A 21,819-nucleotide genomic window follows, 5' to 3' on the forward strand; every position below is an offset into this window, starting at 1 on the left:
CCAGAGCCCCCGAGCAACTAGTCTCAACCAACATTTCCAGTGTCTGTGTTTGTGAAATAGTCATTGCAAGTATTCTCAGTACAACTTTTTCTGGTGGCTGTGTAGACTTGGAGACAGGTATGCTATTTATTATTTACACGGTTGTGTATTGGTCCTTGCCTGATTTATTGCACTTACCAGACAACAGCCATATTTGTAAATGTACACATTGCTTCTTTGTAGTAAAAGCTATATCTTTTTTATAATCCTGTGTTGTGTTTTTTCATATCCAGTACCCAGGTCATGTTTCTATTGACCCTCCCCTATTCAAGCACCTGTGTCTTGAAGAAAAGGCTGCACGGTATGTAAAACCTCACTGTTTGTCCAAATAATAACCATGAGCTTTATCGCTTTCTCTCTCTCCCACACACACACTTAATCCTGCCAATTATTTTGCTCACAGGTGTGCAAAAGCACACACACCCAAGCACCTCTCTCACCATACCAGTAAACGTCTACTTACTAGATATGCTTAAATCACACATATCTAGCCTGTGCAAGCAAGCATGTGTGAGCTTTACTCCAACAGTAATACCTAGAGCTCTATCCCTATGCAAAACACATAAACACTTCAACACGCAAAGTCCAAATACATGCAATCACATGTAGAACATGCACAGTGAAAATCAATGAATATAATTTCCTATTCATGTGTTATAGCCACCATCTAAGGCTGACCTTATAATCAATACTTTTGAAACTGGGTGAGATGTAGTAAAGGTTATTAATTGACACAGAGGGGAAAAGAAAGGAAATACACAGAACTCACAATCGAAATAGACTTTAATATTGGCAATTTGAGCTTTTAGGGCTGTGCATTTCAAAACCATTGAAGACAAGGACATAAACACACATAGAGTATACCAACTCTAACAGGAAATAAGAGGAAAAAGACAGAGATGACAAATTTGCCTAAACATCGACCTACACATGAAGTAAAAACCTGTTAAAAATACAGGTAATACAAAGAGTAATTTTCCAAACACCGGCTATAAGACATTGTTTGGTTAATAGAGAAAATATCTTGCTTATTAATTTTCTAAGCTGTACAGTTTGCCACAACATCACAGAGACAATAAGTACAGACATAAGCCGAACAGACCAGAGACAAGCAAAACACTGATCACACTGCAGAATGATGTTGGAATCATAACTACAGTAGAGAAATGAATGGATATTACTTTAAAATGGGTAAAGATACCCAGACAGGCACTTGCCACTAAGTCATAACCAGGGAAAGCAACAGTTACGTGCGGTAAGGTTAGGCAGGGTAGGCAGAGTGAAAATTTATGAAAAAATAACTAATGAAAAATACATAAATATACATTTTATCAATAATAATTTTGTCATCATTTTTTCCCTACATGATAAAATCGATTTCTGAACTACCACTACTACTTCCCATATTTGCGGTGATCTGGTACAAAATGCACAAAAAGGCCAGGGGAAAGGCAGCCTCACCGTGTGCCTTTCTCCCATCCTTCAAACCAAGCTCAATGAAAGGCATTGACTTGACTTGCGCATGCGTGTTTCAACTTTATTCTGCCAGCTAACGGATGCCGAAAGGCAGGCAGAGAGCTTCGCTGCCTTTCATGTTTCAATATGTCCCATTCATTTTCATTACACTCAAATAATAAAAGTGCATACGTATTGGAGTGAAAAAATTAAGGTGGATATGCAGGAGGATATAGCAGAGCTCGCTCCGGCCTATCGATGTCACACGTGATCTGCAGCCTTTTGGCAGTTATGTTAGTTTTACTGCTAGCTAAAGTAAACTAATCAGGACGGCTAACATATTGCATCTGAAACAGTTTTCAAAGTAGGATTTTCTAGCAAAACAGGGGGTTGAAGACCAACACCTGAGCTTGGGGACCTACATCAGAGGACAGAAAATAACACAATCATTTAAATCTGAGTGCTATCAATGGAAAGTCTGGCTGCTTCCCCTGCCTGCTGTTTTCCACCAACGACAGTGTGTGGGCAAGAGTCATTTGCTGCGACTTGAACAACTTGCCTATAACACTCAGCATGAGAAATCTGTGTCTCACATCCAAAGCCAGATAGCTCTTAAGACATTTGGCTGCTTACGGATACATCTGGCATTGAATAAACAACAGAGATTGAACATCAGCATGCACTCTGCAAAGGTAAAAGACAACAATGAGATGTTGAAAGCCCTAGCTAATTAATGTTACATCATGCTGCCTAGGTAAACAGAAGTTGGCATTTTGCGGCAACAAAGAGAGTGCCAGCTCATCAAACAGGCCCAGGGGCAACTATGTGGAACTATTACATGCCTTTGCTGAAATAAATGAACAGTTAGCAACCCATCTAGAGTCTGCCACAGTTTTTCCTTTTTGTGATGGATATGGGTGTCTGCCATACCCAGATCAGCAGCACAATGAAAGCACCGGAACGGCAGAGACAAACTGATACGTTTCTATGAGTGATTTGAGCAGAAATGCAATGATCTGGGCCTGGCAGAAAGCGAAACTCAAATTAAACAGCCGATCAGAGTAGAGAGGGGGCAAATCTATAACAACATACTGGACAATATCAATGTTCAGATGAGAGCCAAGTTTGACCACTTTGGCTAACTTAATTTCCTTGGCTTAGTGGACTGCAAAAAAAATTCAACAATGTCACAAATGTTCGACACCATTAAACAAGAACCTGTCAAAATATGCCAAGTACTTCGATTTTGTTAGACTTAAGGCTGATGTTGTCGGATTGTACAGTTCACAAATGGTACGAGACAAATCACCTGGACAGCTCCTCAGCTTTTTTTTCCAGCATGACCTGACGCAGACTGTCCCTGAGGCGACAAAATTACTCAAGAATGTGCCTACCCGGCCTCAGACCTCACCGCACGTCACTGGATGGCAAGGTGTAGAAGATTAAGGGGGCTTTCAGACATTGAATTAAATATGGATGTGCATTGATACGTAAAATGAATACATGTACACCACCGGTCAATAGTTTTAGAACACCTACTCATTCAAGGGGTTTTCTTAATTTTTTTTACTATTTTCTACATTGTAGAAAAGTAGTGAAGACATCAAAACTATGAAATAACACATATGGAATCATGTAGTAACCAAACAAGTGTTAAACAAATCCAAATATATTTTCTATTTGAGATTCTTCAAACAGCCACCCTTTGCCTTGATGACAGCTTTGCACACTTGAAATTATCTCAACCAGCTTCATGAGGTAGTCACCTGGAATGCATTTCAATTAACAGTTGTGCCTTCTTAAAAGTTAATTTGTGGAATTCCTTTCCTTCTTAATGCGCTTGAGCCAATCAGTTGTGTTGTGACAAGGTAGGGGTGGTATACAGAAGATAGCCCTATTTGGTAAAAGACAGAGTCCATATTATGGCAAGAACAGCTAAAATAAGCAAAGAGAAATGACAGTCCTTCATTACTTTAAGACATGAAGGTCAGTCATTACGGAATATTTCAAGAACTTTGAACGTTTCTTCAAGTGCAGTCACAAAAACCATCAAGCGCTATGATGAAACTGGCTCTCATGAGGACCACCACAGGAATGGAAGACCCAGAGTTACCTCTGCTGCAGAGGATAAGTTCATTAGAGTTACCAACCTCAGAAATTGCAGCCCAAATAAATGCTTCACAGAGTTCAAGTAAAAGACACATCTCAACATCAACTGTTCAGAGGGGACTGTGTGAATCAGGCCTTCATGGTCGAATTGCTGCAAAGAAACCAATACTAAAGGACTCCAATAATAACAAGAGACTTGCTTGGGCAAAGAAATACTAGCAATGGAAATTAGACAGGTGGACATTTGTCCTTTGGTCTGGAGTTCAAATTGGAGATTTTTGGTTCCAACCGCTGTGTCTTTCTGAGACGCGGTGTGGTGAACAGATGATTTCCGCATGTGTATTTCCCACCGTAAAGCATGGAGGAGGAGGTGTTATGGTGTGGGGGTGCTTTGCTGGTGACACTGTCTGTGATTTATTTAGAATTCAAGGCACACTTAACCAGCATGGCTACCACAGCATTCAGCAGCGATACGCCATCCCATCTGGTTTGGGCTTAGTGGGACTATCATTTGTTTTTCAACAGGACAATGACCCAACACACCTCCAGGCTGTTTAAGGGCTATTTTACCAAGAAGGAGAGTGATGGAGTACTGCATCAGATGACCTGGCCTCCACAATCCTCCGACCTCAAACAAATTGAGATGGTTTGGGATGAGTTGGACCGCAGAGTGAAGGAAAAGCAGTCAACAAGTGCTCAGCATACGGGGGAACTCCTTCAAGACTGTTGGAAAAGCATTCCAGGTGAAGCTGGTTGAGAGAATGTGTGCAAAACTGTCATCAAGGCAAAGGGTGGCTATTTGAAGAATCTCAAATATAAAATATATTTTGATTTGTTTAACACTTTTTTGGTTACTACATGATTCCATATGTGTTATTTCATAGTTTTGATGTCTTCACTATTATTATACAATGTAGGAAATAGTCAAAATAAACAAAAACTCTTGAATGAGCCAGTATGAAAAATGTATGCACTCACTAACTGCTGTAAGTCGCTCTGGATAAGAGCGTCTGCTAAATGACTAAAATGTAAATGTAAAATGTGTTCTAAAACTTTTGACCGGTAGTGTATGTAGTATAATGACATGCCTTTAAATTCATTGTTATTCATATCACTTTTTACATAGAATATAAAAGTATTATATAACACAGTTTATACATGACAGCACAACTTGGTACCAATACCTATTCTGGTGGTCTAGAAAGCTATACCATATTGTGCAACAAAGCTATTCAATAAGCTTGGGTAATACCACTGACCAAGTCTAAGACATCTTTTCTGGATCAATTCAAGCCTCACATTCAATTTACTGGATACAGTTATTGAATTTGAATTAGTGCCAAAGAGATTAGTTCTTATCTCTATCTCTGTAGTTCTTATTAGTCATAGGGAATAATTAGACATGCTGTATTCCTAAGATACAAACTATTTAATCAAATGTTAACGAGAAGGAATATGAAAAGAGATACTGTTAGAATGCTGTTTTGAAAGAAGTTGATTAAAAAAAAGTATTTAAAAAAATCAATGCTATACAGACACGATTGTGTCTTAATGTCTGCATATAAAATGTTGTATAAAATCACAATGTACCCAGAGTTAGACACAAGTCAGAGGATAAAGAAAGCTATAGATAACCAATTTTTAGCTCGAATTGAGAAAACATAATGGGCTCCTAGGAACTAGTGTTAGTCCACAGACCAAGTCCAAAGCAGCAGTTCAAATGTAGAAGTACGTATGCCTAGCCTACCCCATCTCTGTCCTGTAGCTCTGAATAAACCTAACCAACAATAGATGTAAAACCGGGATAAATTAAACATGCGAAACAAAGCAACATTTCCCCTTGAGGGCTAAATAAAGTCTTTATGGAGTAGTTACGAAACCAGTGTTACTCACACTTCTAGCAATGTGCCTCATTCCCCTATTCCCTTTCACCAGAGCTCCACCCATCAATTCACTTCACAATTCACAATGTACAATATACTGAACCTTGCAGATAGAAATGTGATGAATATAGCTGACATGATTTTTTAATCCACATGTCAGTGAGGCATTCCTGCTGTTCTACGCAACTCGTTTTTCAGATAGAAATATGTTACCTCCACAATGTTTTGCCCTACTGAACACAGCTCAGGGCTCTCAGTCTCAGTACAAGTGCTGATGAAAGATCAGCTTTGACTGTTAGATCATAATAAATAAGGTTACATGTATAATATGACATGTACAGTCCTGCTTATGGATCTCACAAATATTATCATGATACTTAGGTGACAATACGATATGTATTGCGATTCTCAAGATTCTATATGTATTGCGATTCGATACTGCGAATGTATTGCAATTTGATGTTCCAAAGATATTGCTCTCTATATGTCTGCTGCAGAGAGACGAGAGAGCATGAGAAAATGAGTTTGGATCAGTCATGGAAAGAAAAGCATTGAAAACATGTTGGCTCATTATTTAAAAAGAAGATGGAGAGCAACAAAATATCTGACTAGCGCTAGCTAACGCTACCTAGCAACAACAACAAAAAGTAGCGATATAATATTGTCAAAAATAATATTGCGATATGTAACTGTATTGATTTTCCCCCCATCACTAGTCCTACTCTGAGACGCTTTGTGAATAAGGTCGTTGGCTCCTGTATCTCCCTTCCACTCACAGTGGGGTGTTGGTGCGTTTGGCAGCGCAGGGCTCCCTGGGCACCTTGGTGGCTCCTCCGAACACCTCCACTTCCCGGTTGGTCCAGGGGGCCACGTTACCCTTTGGCTGGGGGCCGTGCTGGCTGCAGTGGGCCAGTATGGACACCTCGCTGGGGGTCAGGACCCGCTCCCATACGTTCCACTGGGATAGCTCCCCCACCAGAGCCTGGGACGAGTCGAAACGCCCGCCCAGAGTATCCTACAGGCAGAAGGAGGTGGAGGAGTGAAAGAGGTGAAAAGAGGAAGGGACGTGTCAGAGTTTGTTCTAGTGGTAACTCCGGACTTGGCATTGCCCTGAGAGACCGAGGTTTCATGCTCAAGTCCCCCACTTCAACTCTGCATGTTCCTCTCACCTGGCCCCTCTCATTTCATCCCTGTGTCCATATCTCAATAAAAAATCAAATATGCTCTCCTTTAAAAACAACATACCCCTATAGGTCTATGCCGTTGCTGTCTCTTCAACCCACCACTCCTGACCTCACCAAAATACAACCCCTCCAGGTCTTACCTGTTCCTGCCCCAGGATGAGGACTCCTCCAGGCCTGATGTGGTGCCAGGCTGCTAGGCCCTGCCCCTCTCCTCTCAGCTTGCCCCCCTGGTAGGCTTGCCATGCCCCACCTCTCTGGCTCCAGCTCACACAGATGTGGTGCCAGCTGCCACGGGACAGGTTCAGAGGTAACTGCGCCACCTAGGGGTGGGAGGACAACAGTGTGGGTGAGTATGAGTGTAAGTGTTATAGTGCAGGTAATGCAGGGATACTGCAGACTATATTAGACTGCAAAAGTATTTAAGAAGGCAACAACAACAAATCAATGGCCAATCAATCATACAACGAAGTGGTTCTCAGTACTGACCCTAAACCATGTGTTGTATAGAATATCCTAGACTAAAACTCAATATTATACTAGATAAAATATTGTGCTATTTAAGTGCTGGTATCTTGCTGCTCAACACACTGTATGGAGACATTAAACAAATGGAATATATTAATCCAGCACTTTTATTACACTAACATTTGGGGACTGCAGCATTACTTTCTCAAAGGCACGGACTGCACTTCCTCAAGGACCCAGCCAGCTAGGTAGCTCTCTGTCATGAGCCTCTCACTCCACCGGGTTACCACCTTAATTTTCTTCCACTCTGCTCACCACTCTCTCTACTCAGCCTAACTAGCTCCACCTGTCCCTGCTCTGCTCTGCTCTAATTACTCTGCCAGCTGCGCTGCATTACCCACTACCTCTCCCAGTATTTAAAGCCCTGTCTTTCAGCTCTCCTTTGTCAGATCGTCTGCAAAGCTCACACCCGGAACCTGTTTGCTCGCGCTTCTGGCTCACCCTGGTTTTGTGTTCCCGGACCTGCCTGATGTTTGGATACTCTTCTGCCCCAGGAGATCCAGACCTGCTTTTTGCCATAACGACTCCTGACTACTCTTCGATCCCGGACTTCTGGACCACCCACCACCGGCTTCATAGGACGCATCGCTGCCACTGGGGGGGGGCACAGACCCAGCACATTGGACGGGATCCCTGTTACCCCTGGAGCCTTCACTCACTCCCTACTTCCCTTTTCCCTTAAGTTTTAATAAACTTTCTGGTGTGACGCAATTGTGGTCCTCTGGTCGTCTGTCTGAACCGTGACAGTACGATCTGACCATTATGGACTCAGCGCACACTTCCCCCGACATGGAAACCGACGAGCATGAGCAGCAGTTCCAGCAGCAGCAACAACAACTCGCCATGATCATTCAACTCCTCACCAACCTTACCCCAGCCAGTCTGCCCACCAGCCCTGCCCCCGAGTTACCTGCCCCGGTCATTGCAGCCGCTGCTCCGGAACCCAAGATTGGAAACCCCGAGCGGTTCAACGGCGATTCAACCCAGGTCCGGCCATTCCTGACTAGCTGCCGACTTCAGTTCTCCTTGCAGCCAAGGACCTTCGCCACGGAGGGGGCTAAAGTTGGGTATGCCATCACTCACCTGACGGGCCGAGCTCGACTCTGGGGAACAGCAGAGTTCGAACGTCAAACCCCCGCATGTGCAACCTTCGACCTGTTTGCTGAGGAGATGCTGAGGGTGTTTGACCTGGATTCACCAACCGCAGAGGCGTCTCGTGAACTGTTCAGTATTCGACAAGGCAGACGTACAGTCGCAGACCATTCCATCGACTTCCGAACCCTGGCTAGACGAGGTTCTTGGAACACACCATCGTTGGTGGACGCGTTCTTCCATAGTTTGGCTGACTATATCAAGGACGAGTTGGTCTCCCATGAACTGCCTTCCACTCTTGATGAAGCCATCGCACTGACTGTCAGGATCGACAGAAGGATACAGACCCGTCGTCGTGAGAGGGGGCGCCATGGTCCACCTACTACCGGCATTCGGAGAGATCCGACTGGGTTCCTGTCATCTACTGCCACTCACCCAGGTCAGCTTGATCAGTCTGAGCCTATGGAGATTGGGCGAGCCTCTCTCACTCCTGCAGAGCGCCAGCGCCGCTTCACCTCAAACCTCTGCCTCTATTGTGGAGGTGATGGACATCGTGTGGTAACCTGCCCTTTAAAGGGCCGAAGCTCACCGGGCATAGGGGGAGTCCGGTTGAGTTCAATGACCATCCAGTCCTCCGACCGCAAACCCCTGCTGCAAGTTCACCTCCGCCTCTCTGACTCAACTCACACCCTGGCTGCTCTGGTGGATTCTGGCGCCGAAGCCAACATAATGGACATCAAGCTGGCACGCCAACTGGGACTGGAGAACCTCCGTTTGACACCTCCTATTCCTGCCCGGGCACTGGACGGACACTTACTCGGATCGGTCACTCATGTCACGGCCCCGGTCTCGATGGGTCTGTCCGGAAACCATCAAGAAACTATCCAGTTTCACCTGCTCCCCTCTCCAGGCCAACCCCTCATCCTGGGTTACCCATGGCTCCGCCGGCACAACCCTCAGCTCGACTGGGTGACCGGGGTGATCAGGGAGTGGGGAGAGGACTGCCACCGAACCTGCCTGCTTGCTGCCGCACTACCCCCTCGGCCAGTACCTACTAACTCCGCTCCTGACCTCTCCAATGTCCCAGAATGCTACCATGGTCTCAGAGAAGTGTTTAACAAAGCTAGAGCCACATCTCTGCCCCCTCACCGACCGTACGACTGTGCCATCGACCTCCTCCCTGGAACAGCCCCTCCAAAGGGCCGTCTTTATTCGTTGTCTGCTCCTGAAAGAAAGTCCATGGAGGACTACATCAATGGCTCTCTGTCCGCAGGATTAATCCGTTCATCTTCATCTCCTGCTGGTGCTGGCTTCTTCTTTGTGGGGAAGAAGGACGGATCTCTTCGCCCCTGCATCGACTACAGGGGACTCAACGACATCACAGTGAAGAACCGTTACCCTCTGCCTCTGCTCACCTCTGCTTTTGAGTTGCTCCAGGGAGCCACTGTTTTTACCAAGTTGGATCTCAGAAACGCTTACCACCTAGTGCGGATCCGGGAGGGAGATGAATGGAAAACCGCATTCAATACACCAACAGGCCACTACGAGTATCTGGTTATGCCTTTTGGCCTCACCAATGCTCCTGCTGTGTTCCAGGCTCTAGTGAATGATGTACTGCGGGACATGTTAAACAAGTTTGTCTTCGTTTACCTGGATGACATCTTAATCTACTCCAGAAACCTGTCTGAACACACCCGCCATGTCCAGCAAGTCCTTCACCGTCTTCTGGAGAATTCCCTCTACGCCAAGGCAGAGAAATGTGAGTTTCACGTCAAGACAGTGGCCTTCCTGGGGTACATAGTGGCAGAGGGAAGTATCCAAATGGATCCTGCCAAAGTATCAGCAGTCACTTCATGGCCAGTTCCGGAGAACAGAAAGAAGCTGCAACAGTTTCTGGGGTTTGCTAACTTCTATAGAAAGTTTATCCGGAACTACAGTACCGTTGCTGCCCCTCTCACTGCTCTAACCAGCACCAAGCAACCCTTCACCTGGACCCCAGCAGCCGACAAAGCCTTCAGTACCCTCAAGGTGAGGTTCACCTCCGCTCCCATCCTCCAGATGCCTGATGTGGACCGGCAATTCATTGTGGAGGTGGACGCCTCGGATGTGGGAGTTGGTGCTGTGATTTCTCAGTGGGCTGCGGAGGACAGGAAGCTCCATCCCTGTGCCTTTTTCTCACGTCGGTTGTCCCCCTCTGAGTGCAATTACGACATAGGGAACCGTGAGCTGCTGGCTGTGAAGCTTGCCTTGGAGGAGTGGCGTCACTGGCTGGAGGGGTCCACCATTCCATTTCTCGTTTGGACCGATCATAAGAACTTGGAGTACATCCGCACGGCCAAACGGTTGAACTCCAGGCAGTCCCGCTGGGCCCTGTTCTTCACCAGGTTTAGTTTCACTCTGTCATACCGGCCTGGATCACGCAACACCAAGCCAGACGCCCTCTCCCGTCAATTCCAGAAGGATGACACCCCCTCCAAGGACCCTGTGTCGATTCTGCCAAGTCCCTGCATCGTAGCAGCTCTGACCTGGGCTGTTGAGGAACAGGTGCTGGAAGCTCTCCGTAACCAGCCAGGTCCCAGCACTTGCCCAGCTGACCGCCTTTTTGTCCCCGAAAACCTGAGGTCCCAGGTCGTTCAGTGGGGACATGACTCCCGCCTAGCTTGTCACCCTGGCTCCACCCGCACTTACAACCTGCTCGCCCAGAGGTTCTGGTGGCCCTCTCTGAGAAAGGATGTACGGGAATTCGTCCAAGCCTGCCCCATCTGCAACCAACACAAGTCGTCCTGCCAGCCCCCAGCCGGATTGCTGCAGCCCCTGCCTGTGCCCAGACGTCCCTGGTCTCACATCGCCCTTGACTTTGTCACGGGGCTGCCCCCTTCAAGTGGCATGACCGTCATTCTCACCATAGTTGACCGATTCAGCAAGATGGCACACTTCATTCCCCTCCCCAAGCTCCCAACCGCCAAGGAGACCGCCCAGGTGGTCCTGGAACACGTCTTCCGGATCCACGGACTGCCAAGGGATGTAGTTTCTGACCGTGGTCCACAATTCTCCTCCGCTTTTTGGAAGGAGTTCTGTCACCTGCTGGGAGCCACAGTCAGTCTGACTTCCGGATTCCATCCCCAATCCAATGGGCAGTCAGAGCGGGCAAATCAGGAGCTCGAGAAGGCACTGCGATGCATGACTTCACGCAACCCCCACTCCTGGTCGCAGCAATTGACATGGGTGGAGTACGCACACAATTCTCTGACCTGCTCTGCCATCGGTATGTCCCCTTTCCAATGTGTTTATGGATACCAGCCTCCTCTATTTGCCAGCCAGGAAGAGGAGGTTACTTGCCCATCTGCACTTGCTTTTGCCCGTCGATGTCGCCGCACCTGGTCACAAGCCCGAGCCACACTCCTCAGATCCGTTGCCAGCCACACCCGGGGCCAACCGTCGGAGAATTCCTGCTCCCACCTACCATGTTGGTCAAAGGGTGTGGTTGTCATCGAAGAACCTGCCACTCAGGGTGGAGTCGCAGAAGTTGGCACCTCGGTTCATTGGCCCATTCCCTATCATAAGAGTGATTAGCCCAACTGCTGTCCGGCTCCAACTGCCTAATTCCCTGAGGGTGCACCCCACTTTCCATGTGTCTAAGATTAAGCCCATTCATGAGAGTCCGCTGGTCCCTGCTGCGCCTTGTCCTCCTCCTCCACGGCTCGTCGATGGTGGTCTGGTTTACACCGTCCGCCGCCTGCTTCGGTCCAGACGGAGGGGTAGGGGTCTCCAGTACCTCATTGACTGGGAGGGCTATGGACCTGAGGAAAGGACCTGGGTGCCAGCTAGTCGGATTGTGGATAGGACTCTCATCACCGCCTTCCACCAACGGCATCCTGATCAACCTGCAATCCGTAGGGGCCGCCCCAGAGGGGTCCCTAACCGTCCTGCCCGCTCGGCTTCCTGTCCTGTGCCTGATCCTGTCTCGGGACCTGTCCCATCTCCCGACCACGGCCCTCCGGCTTCCTCCGAGGATGAGGACGTTCACTCGGACCGTTCGGAGGAGTTCTAGCCCTCCTCCGGCTCCCCTCCTCCCGCCCGGCGTGGTGTTGCTCTTGGGACTTCTGGGGCCGTCCCTTGGGGGGGGGGTTCTGTCATGAGCCTCTCACTCCACCGGGTTACCACCTTAATTTTCTTCCACTCTGCTCACCACTCTCTCTACTCAGCCTAACTAGCTCCACCTGTCCCTGCTCTGCTCTGCTCTAATTACTCTGCCAGCTGCGCTGCATTACCCACTACCTCTCCCAGTATTTAAAGCCCTGTCTTTCAGCTCTCCTTTGTCAGATCGTCTGCAAAGCTCACACCCGGAACCTGTTTGCTCGCGCTTCTGGCTCACCCTGGTTTTGTGTTCCCGGACCTGCCTGATGTTTGGATACTCTTCTGCCCCAGGAGATCCAGACCTGCTTTTTGCCATAACGACTCCTGACTACTCTTCGATCCCGGACTTCTGGACCACCCACCACCGGCTTCATAGGACGCATCGCTGCCACTGGGGGGGGGCACAGACCCAGCACATTGGACGGGATCCCTGTTACCCCTGGAGCCTTCACTCACTCCCTACTTCCCTTTTCCCTTAAGTTTTAATAAACTTTCTGGTGTGACGCAATTGTGGTCCTCTGGTCGTCTGTCTGAACCGTGACAGCTCTCTATGCCTTCCAGGCATGTATTACCATAATGACATCATGCTAATCTACACTATCCAGCTCTAGCCTAAATGGTGCTTTGTCTGTGTCCCAAATGGTATTCTATTCCCTATGTAGTGCACTACTTTTGACCAGGGCTTTGGTCAAAAGTAGTGCACTATATCGGGAATAGGGTGTCATTTCGTTCGCAGCCATCATTCTACAGTAAACTCCCAGGTACTGTTATAGCTCAAGCTTAAACTGTGCTGTGTCTAACTCAGTGTGCCCTAAAATACTGCTGCTCTGTTTCCTCCATTACCTTGTCGTTAATGAGCAGCTCCACAGGGGTGTGCAGGCCCTGCAACAGAACTAGCTCATTGGGCTGCTCCGCCACAGCGTAGGAGAAAGGGGTGCCGATTCCCCCTTCGGTGGGTCTCAGCCAGAGGCACACGGTGAAGGCACGCAGCTCAGGGATGGGGTGCCGCACCACTGCGTACATATAGTTGGTACGCACTGGGAAGGACAGCTTGTAGCCCTCGGGGTAGGTGTACTCTGAGAGTCCTGGGGTAAGGAGGTATAGTTGGAGTAAGAGAGAGGGAGGGAAAGAGTGTATGAGTAATGAGGTAATTCGGTAGGGGGAATGTTGAACAGACTTGTCTTATTAGGACTTTGTAGTGTACTTTGGGGGTTTATGCAATGGCTACATTGACTTCCTTCCTGCCCCCAGGATATCTCTGTTCTATGATATATCCACTTGGATTTTCTTTCTTGTTATGTCCTTTTTTCTTATTCTGTATCATAATGTGTTGAAGTCATTTTCATAGATTGATAATACAGTGAGGGAAAAAAGTATTTGATCCCCTGCTGATTTTGTACGTTTGCCCACTGACAAAGAATTTATCAGTCAATAATTTTAATGGTGGGTTTATTTGAACAGTGAGAGACAGAATAACAACAAAAAATCCAGAAAAATGCATGTTAAAAATGTTATAAATTAATTTCCATTTGAATGAGGGAAATAAGTATTTGACCCCTCTGCAAAACATGACTTAGTACTTGGTGGCAAAACCCTTGTTGGCAATCACAGAGGTCAGACATTTCTTGTAGTTGGCCACCAGGTTTGCACACATCTCAGGAGGGATTTTGTCCCACTCCTCTTTGCAGATCTTCTCCAAGTCATTAAGGTTTCGAGGCTGACGTTTGGCAACTCGAACCTTCAGCTCCCTCCACAGATTTTCTATGGGATTAAGGTCTGGAGACTGGCTAGGCCACTCCAGGACCTAATGTGCTTCTTCTTGAGCCACTCCTTTGTTGCCTTGGCCGTGTATTTTGGGTCATTGTCATGCTGGAATACCCATCCACGACCCATTTTCAATGCCCTGGCTGAGGGAAATCACCCAAGATTTGACGGTACATGGCCCCGTCCATCGCCCCTTTGATGCGGTGAAGTTAGTCCCCTTAGCAGAAAAACACCCCCCAAAGCATTATGTTTCCACCTCCATGTTTGATGGTGGGGATGGTGTTCTTGGGGTCATAGGCAGCATTCCTCCTCCTCCAAACACAACGAGTTGAGTTGATGCCAAAGAGCTCAATTTTGGACTCATCTGACCACAACACTTTCACCCAGTTCTCCTCTGAATCATTCAGATGTTCATTGGCAAACTTTAGACGGGCATGTATATGTGCTTTCTTGAACAGGGGGACCTTGCGGGCGCTGCAGGATTTCAGTCCTTCATGGCTTAGTGTGCTACCAATTGAGTTCTTGGTGACTATGGTCCCAGCTGCCTTGAGATCATTGACAAGATCCTCCCGTGTAGTTCTGGGCTGATTCTTCACCGTTCGCATGATCATTGCAACTCAACGAGGTGAGATTTTGCATGGAGCCCCAGGCCGATTGAGATTGACAGTTCTTTTGTGTTCCATTTGCGAATAATCGCACCAACTGTTGTCACCTTCTCACCAAGCTGCTTGGCGATGGTCTTGTAGCCCATTCCAGCCTTGTGTATGTCTACAATCTTGTCCCTGACATCCTTGGAGAGCTCTTTGGTCTTGGCCATGGTGGAGAGTTTGGAATCTGATTGATTGATTGCTTCTGTGGACAGGTGTCTTTTATACCGGTAACAAGCTGAGATAGGAGCACTCCCTTTAAGAGTGAGCTCCTAATCTCAGCTCGTTACCTGTATAAAAGACACCTGGGAGCCAGAAATCTTTCTGATTGAGAGGGGGTCAAATATTTATTTCCCTCATTAAAATGCGAATCAATTTATAACATTCTTGACATGCGTTTTTCTGGATTTTTTGTTGTTGTTGTTGTTATCTCTCACTGTTCAAATAAACCTAACATTAAAATTATAGACTGATCATTTCTTTGTCAGTGGGCAAACGTACAAAATCAGCAGGGGATCAAATACTTTTTTCCCTCACTGTAAGTTACATTTCTGGCACATCAGTTATGGTTTCATGTCCCCAACTCTTAACCCCCCACCATATCAATCAATATCATTCAGGTATGAGTATCACTCATGACCATTGATCTTCTCTTACACCTAACCCTCTGCCCCTTCTCTCACCCTCCTCCAGGCCAGCGATGCGGTGGTGTAGGGAGTTGATCCCCTGGTCGATCTCCTGCTGGTGTCTTCGGGATTCCTTTCGCTGGGCCTTCCTCTCCTTCTCCAGGAGTTCCAGCTTCCTCTCAAGCTCTCCCTCCAGATCCTCCATCCGTGGCCACTGCTCTGGTCCATCCCCTGTCCCGGCCTGCCTCCCTGGCCCTGCCTCACCCCAACCATCAGGGGCCTCAGAGAGCCCACCACCACCAGCCCCTCTTGAAGCCACCACAGTTGCTGCATCCGTGTTGTTGTGAGGGAATGCCAGCGGTCCGATATCTGACTTCATGGGAGGGAGTGTGGGAGGGAGGGAGGAGCAGACAATGAAATACATCAAAGACAAATGAAGCCAGCAGTGTTGTAGTACTTGAGTCCGGTCTCGAGACCACATGTTGTGTGTCTCGGTCTTGTCTCAGTCTAGAACAGTGAGGACTCGTAATTTCTTCCCGAGACCAGCAGAGTAAAAAACTCATGATTATCAGCTTCCATTCAATAAGCACATAAAACCACTTAGCCAGGCCAAATATATACACTCTTTTCTTTCAACCTGAATACCTGAATAGTCTTTATATCTATCTATAGAAATGTTTGCGCAGTGGCGATCCTATTGGACCGAGGCCTTCAGTGTGTGACAGGTTTGTGATTCTGAAAGGACAGCAACGGTAAAACCAGCACACTCATGTAGGACAGTGCACTTTTAGTAAAACACAAATGGCCAATGGTGTGGAAGCTATATGCAGGTAGACACTGTATACCCACTTGTTTTTCAGTGTGTATTGCGTGTACTCACTTCTTACTCCCCACTGATGCGTATCAAGTAGTGTAGTGGAGGTATACAACTTATCAATTATGTAGTACAATAGTGAAATCATGCAAAACGTAGCCTACACAATCGTAAAGCACGTGAAATATATTCACATGTGTGCCGCACACATAGCCTAGTTTTAGCAGAATATCATCTGCAGGCAGCAAGAGCGCAGCTCTCAACTGGTTTTGGCATGGAGCAGCTCACAGAAGAAAGTCATCGGTAGCCGGTAGGTAGGAAAGACGTTTCAACTTATGATATCTACCAGTAAATGCTAACTAAGGCAACAATGGGTATGCAAACCAGGTATTAAAAAAGTTTAGTTTGAAGTCTTGGTTTGTATGCTATGTGTGATGTGCAATGCAGTCATCATGAGCTGTTTGCATCAGGGGCATAGACATGAGTGGGCCTGTGTGGACAGAGGCCCACCCACTGGGGAGCCAGGCATTGCCAGGCCCTCCCAATCAGATTGAGCAAAAACAAAAAAATAAGACATTATTATTACAAAAAACACAGTTCCACTCACCAGATGATGCTTATTTGAAACAACCCTCTGGAGCAGGTTCATGTACTTTGCTCTGTTCATCTTTCCCTCGATCCTGACTAGTTTCCCAGTCCATGCTGCTGAAAAAGTGGCGGCAGGTAGCTTAGTGGTTAAGAGCGTTGTGCCAGTAACCGAAAGGTCGCTGGTTCTAATCCCCGAGCCGACTAGGTGAAAAATCTGTCGATGTGCCCTTGAGCAAGGCACTTAACCCTAATTGCTCATGTAAGTCGCTCTGGATAAGAGCGTCTGCTAAACGATAAAAAAATAAAAAATAAAAAATAAAAAAACATGCCCACTGCATGATGCTGCCACCACCATGCTTCAGTGTAGGGATGGTATTGGCCAGGTGATGAGCGGTGCCAGGTTTCCTCCAGACGTGAGGCTTGGCATTCAGGCAAAATAGTTCAATATTGGTTTCATCAGACCAGAGAATCTTGTTTCTCATGGTCTGAGAGTCCTTTAGGTGCCTTTTGACAAACTCCAAGCGGGCTGTCATGTGCCTTTTACTGAGGAGTGGCTTTCGTTTGGCCAATTGACCATAAAGGCCTGATTGGTGGAGTGCAGCAGAGATGGTTGTCCTTCTGGAAGGTTCTCCCATCTCCATAGAGGAACTCTGGAGCTCTGTCAGAGTGACTATCTGGTTCTTGGTCACCTCCCTGACCAAGGCCCTTCTCCCCCGATTGCTCAGTTTGGCCTGGTGGCCAGCTCTAGGAAGAGTCTTGGTGGTTCCGAACTTCTTCCATTTAAGAATGATGGAGGCCACTGTGTTCTTGGGGACCTTCAATGCTGCAGAAATGTCTTGGTACCCTTCCCTAGATCTGTGCCTCGATACAATCATTTCTCTGAGCTCTACAGACAATTCCTTCGACCTCATGGCTTGGTTTTTGCTCTGACATGCACTGTCAACTGTGGGACCTTATATATACAGGTGTGCCTTACCAAATAATGTCCAATGAATATAATTTACCACAGGTGAACTCCAATCAAGTTGTAGAAACATCTCAAGAATGATCAGTGGAAACAGGATGCACCTGAGCTCAATTTTGAGTGTCATAGCAAAGGCTCTGAATACTTATGTAAATAAGGTATTTCTGTTTTTTATTTGTAATACATTTGCAAACATTTCTAAAAACCTGTTTTCGGTTTGTCATTGTGGGGTATTGTGTGTAGTAGATTGATGAGGAAGTGTTTTTTTTAAAAATCCATTTTAGAATAAGGCTGTAATGCAACAAAATATGGGAAAAGGGTTCCGACTACTTTACAAATGCACTCATTTGTAAAGTAGTCGGATATTTGTCTACACAGGCCCACTCATGTCTATGCCCCTGATGCAAACAGCTCATGATGACTGCATTGCACATCACACATAGCATACAAACCAAGACTTCAAACTAAACTTTTGTAATACCTGGTTTGCATACCCATTGTTGCCTTGGGATGCAAACAAAACATTTAATACATTTCAACTCTATATCTGACATGGTACAGGTGTATTTTCTTAATCCCATAACCATGTGTGTGAGGTGTATACTTTTGTTTCAAAGTAGATTTGTTTAAGACTACCAAGAATCACTCTGTGACCCTGATTTAGCCCACTGCAGTAAAAGGTTAACTTCTTGTTGAAAGTTATTCTTGAAAAGGGAGAAGCTAACAAATTAGCAAAAACATCTTATTCTATAACACCTGTTGTAGCCACTGCAAATTAGCCTACAACAAAAGATAGCTAGCTATACTGTGGGAAAACTACTGCTTGCTATTGCGTAGTGACCTGTTGGCCTTTGAGAAGAGAAAGTTTTTTGTAAAAACGGTCCCACCGATTACAAATCAAAATGTGATTGGTTGATTCCACTGTCACTCCAAATTGTTGCCCTAATACAGTTGAATGGCAGATGCCTTCTATCTAGCTTCTGATGGCCTAGCCAATGGCTGACTTAGCTAGCCCCAGAGACGACCAAAGAAAAATCCTGATTTTATATATTTTTCTCTTCAGTGTTAACCCTTTTCAACAAAAACTGAAGAGATTAAATCAGAACATAATTGAAAATTAGAATTATTATTGTTATTATTATTCTATAAATCCTTAGCCCTTCTCTGAAGGCGCAGAAGGCCCTCATTGTTCCCCACTGTGTTTGGGTTAGTAATAATTAGTAGAGTGGATCTTTTTGCCCTCAGCATAGATTTTTTTCACCTTTCTGAATGTCTAAAAAATGCATTTGTTCTTCTGAAATATGAACACAGAAATACTGGATATTTTGAACTCTTATTATGGTGGCAATTTGACAAAATTACAACCATGGTCTTGAATTGGACTTGCATTTTTCTGGTCTCGGTCTTGACTTGGTCTTGGAGCCCTTGTCCCCCTCCCGGTTTCGGTCTTGACTCGGTCTCGCCCCCCCTCCGGTCTTGGTCTTGACTCGAACTCAATTTGCTCCGGTCTTGGTCTTGAACCGGTTTCGCTTTAGGTGGTCTCGAGCGCAAAACACTGGAAGCCAGTTCGATTTTTTGAGCTGCACTCACACTTTTTCATGTGCTGTGATTAATGTGGGCCTTCCTGTTAGATAAGCACTCTAATCTCTGGAGTTAAAAATAAATAAATATGCGTAATCAATTATGTGCAGCGAAATGCAGAAAAAGTGCCGGGACAGCAAGTAATTAAATGTCCTCTCAGTCATTAGTCAGCCAAGGAAAAACAGTACAACTGCAGCAAAATGAAATGCAGTCAAATACACACAGAGACAATGCAACATGTTATTTACAGTGAGGCACATGCTGTAAGTTACGTATAGAGCAGTGGTTCTCAACATGAGGTACTAGTACCCTTGGGGGTACCTCGCCTTTCCACATGGGGTACATTTGTTAAGACTATAGGCCTAATGATCAGTTGCAACGACCAAAGACGGTTGGGAACCACTGATACAGATGTACACCACTGATATAGTATAATAGCACGGTGCTAGGCAGAGGCTGCAGAAAGAATATGATGGTCTCTGCTCTAGACAATTATAGGTAACTGGTCGGATGAATCATTTATGATATTTTCTCCAGAAGAAATGGGGTTGTACATCATATGTTGCTTGGCTTTGTGTTACGCTCCCCTCCCTCCTAATAATAATAAGCCACTTAGCAGACGCTTTTATCCAAAGGGACTTACAGTCATGCGTGCATACATTTTTGTGTGTGGGTGGTCCCGGGGATCGAACCCACTACCTTGGCGTTACAAGCACCGTGCTCTACCAGCTGAGCTACAGAGGACCACCTCTCCTCTTCTCCTCCCCTGGGTTAGTTATGTTGGGAAGCAGAGCTGGCTGGACTAACAAATGCTCCTGTGTCTGTAGACTAGGCCTAATCAATTATCCTACAACGTTCTTGTTTTTGGTTTTCCATTAATCCAATTCGCTACATTTTATTTGAGTTGTGAAGCAGGTTGAGAAGACAGTGTAATGGTGCAATAGAAACAAATGATACCAAAATATGTAAATATTGCTATAGCCAAGTTGAATATAATGCATCTCATAAATTGTAATATAATGCATCTAATCAACCTCAAAGATGTTGATATACAGGTAACTGCCAAAATAAAGGAAACACTTGAGTAAATGACGAATATAATGGAGGTGCTTCCACACAGGTGTGGTTCCCGAGTTAATTAGCAATTAAAATCTCATCATGCTTAGGGTCATGTATACAAATGCCCATTATTTGGGAGTCCTTGCTATCCGGCATCTTTGGGACTTCAACATTAACCCATTGAAGTTGAAATTTTAACTGGTTTAGGTCAGGGTTATGGTGCAAATTAGGGTTATGGTAAGGGTAGGTATTAAGTTTAGGATTTAGGGTAGGGATGTCCCAAGGATCCCGGATAGCACTAACCATTATTTTAATCATGGCTAGAAAAACAGATCTCAGTGACTTTGAATGAGTGGTCTCAACAGAATTGGCCTATTCACTGCTTTATTTAAAGATACAATAACAGTTGGTTTAAAATAAAGATATGTGATAGTGGAATTCAACACCAACAGACATGATACATGTTTCTCCCATTTCCCCTTACCTCCAGTTTCTCTATGCGGTCTTTCATCTGAACGATAGCCTGTTCCAGTTCGTCCACAGCTTGAGCTGTGAGCAGCTCTGCCACAGTCGACGACGGAGCAATGTCCCGGACCATGAGCCGGTCCTCATCTACCCTCTTACCTCCCCAGAGCCCTGCGCTACTCTCCGGGCCGCTCCGCCTCTCTATTCCGCTCTCACACTCCGAAAGCTTGCCTGACAGAGCCCTAATGGTCCGCTGGTCGGTGACAATCTGGTCCTTCTGCTGGAGCACTGTCTGTTTTAGTTCCTCTGCCGTGGTACGGAGGTATCCCCAGTCCTCGCCGGCGTACAGCGACGGGTCTTCCGCTTGTTGCGGAAAGTTTTTGGGGTTACATTCTCCGGCGGGGACTGGGCTGCAGATAAGTCGGCTAACCTGCCTAGTTCCACCAATGCCATCTGAGCCGCTGGGGACATGGAAGAAGGTGGGCGCTTCTCCTTCTCCGTCCTGCGTTTCAGAACCATGGAGAGCGCCCAGTGGACCCGCTCGCGCCACGGAGCCCCCGGGGAAAGTCTGCTGCACTCCAGCGTCCAGAGACTGCGACTGGTTGTCTGCCACCGGCTGCTGGGGAGATTCGGCAGCGGAGCCGGTATGGATGGCGGCAATGATGCAGATTACCGCTCCAACGAAGGCCACCATCCCCGCGGCCAAAATGATAAAGATGAACTTCAGGTTGGCGGCGTCAGAAATCAATAATTATGAGAAAAAGGACTTGTCTATCTAGTTCAACAACACAGAAAAAGCGCAGTCTGGGTATATTTTTTTGGGCAGATCAAAGGATCCGTGAACATATCATGAAAGACGCATCTAATGGCTTTGCTAGGCTTTTAGG

The 21,819-nt window shown here is 46.3% G+C and overlaps 1 protein-coding gene across 1 annotated transcript; it reads right to left on the reverse strand.

The window, feature by feature from the left end:
* Window positions 1-6,258: 6,258 nt before the first annotated feature.
* Window positions 6,259-21,626, reverse strand: LOC311103789 (neuronal pentraxin receptor-like; the record flags this gene model as incomplete). The annotated part of the gene is made up of 5 exons (XM_084145441.1): window positions 6,259-6,501; window positions 6,811-6,990; window positions 13,268-13,509; window positions 15,519-15,834; window positions 20,952-21,626. The coding sequence occupies 5 exons, from the start codon at window positions 21,624-21,626 to the stop codon at window positions 6,259-6,261; spliced, it is 1,656 nt and encodes a 551-aa protein (XP_084001567.1).
* Window positions 21,627-21,819: the final 193 nt, after the last annotated feature.

Source organism: Coregonus lavaretus (genome assembly GCF_964263955.1).
Source record: "Coregonus lavaretus genome assembly, chromosome: 28".
Classification (NCBI taxonomy): Eukaryota; Metazoa; Chordata; class Actinopteri; order Salmoniformes; family Salmonidae; genus Coregonus; species Coregonus lavaretus.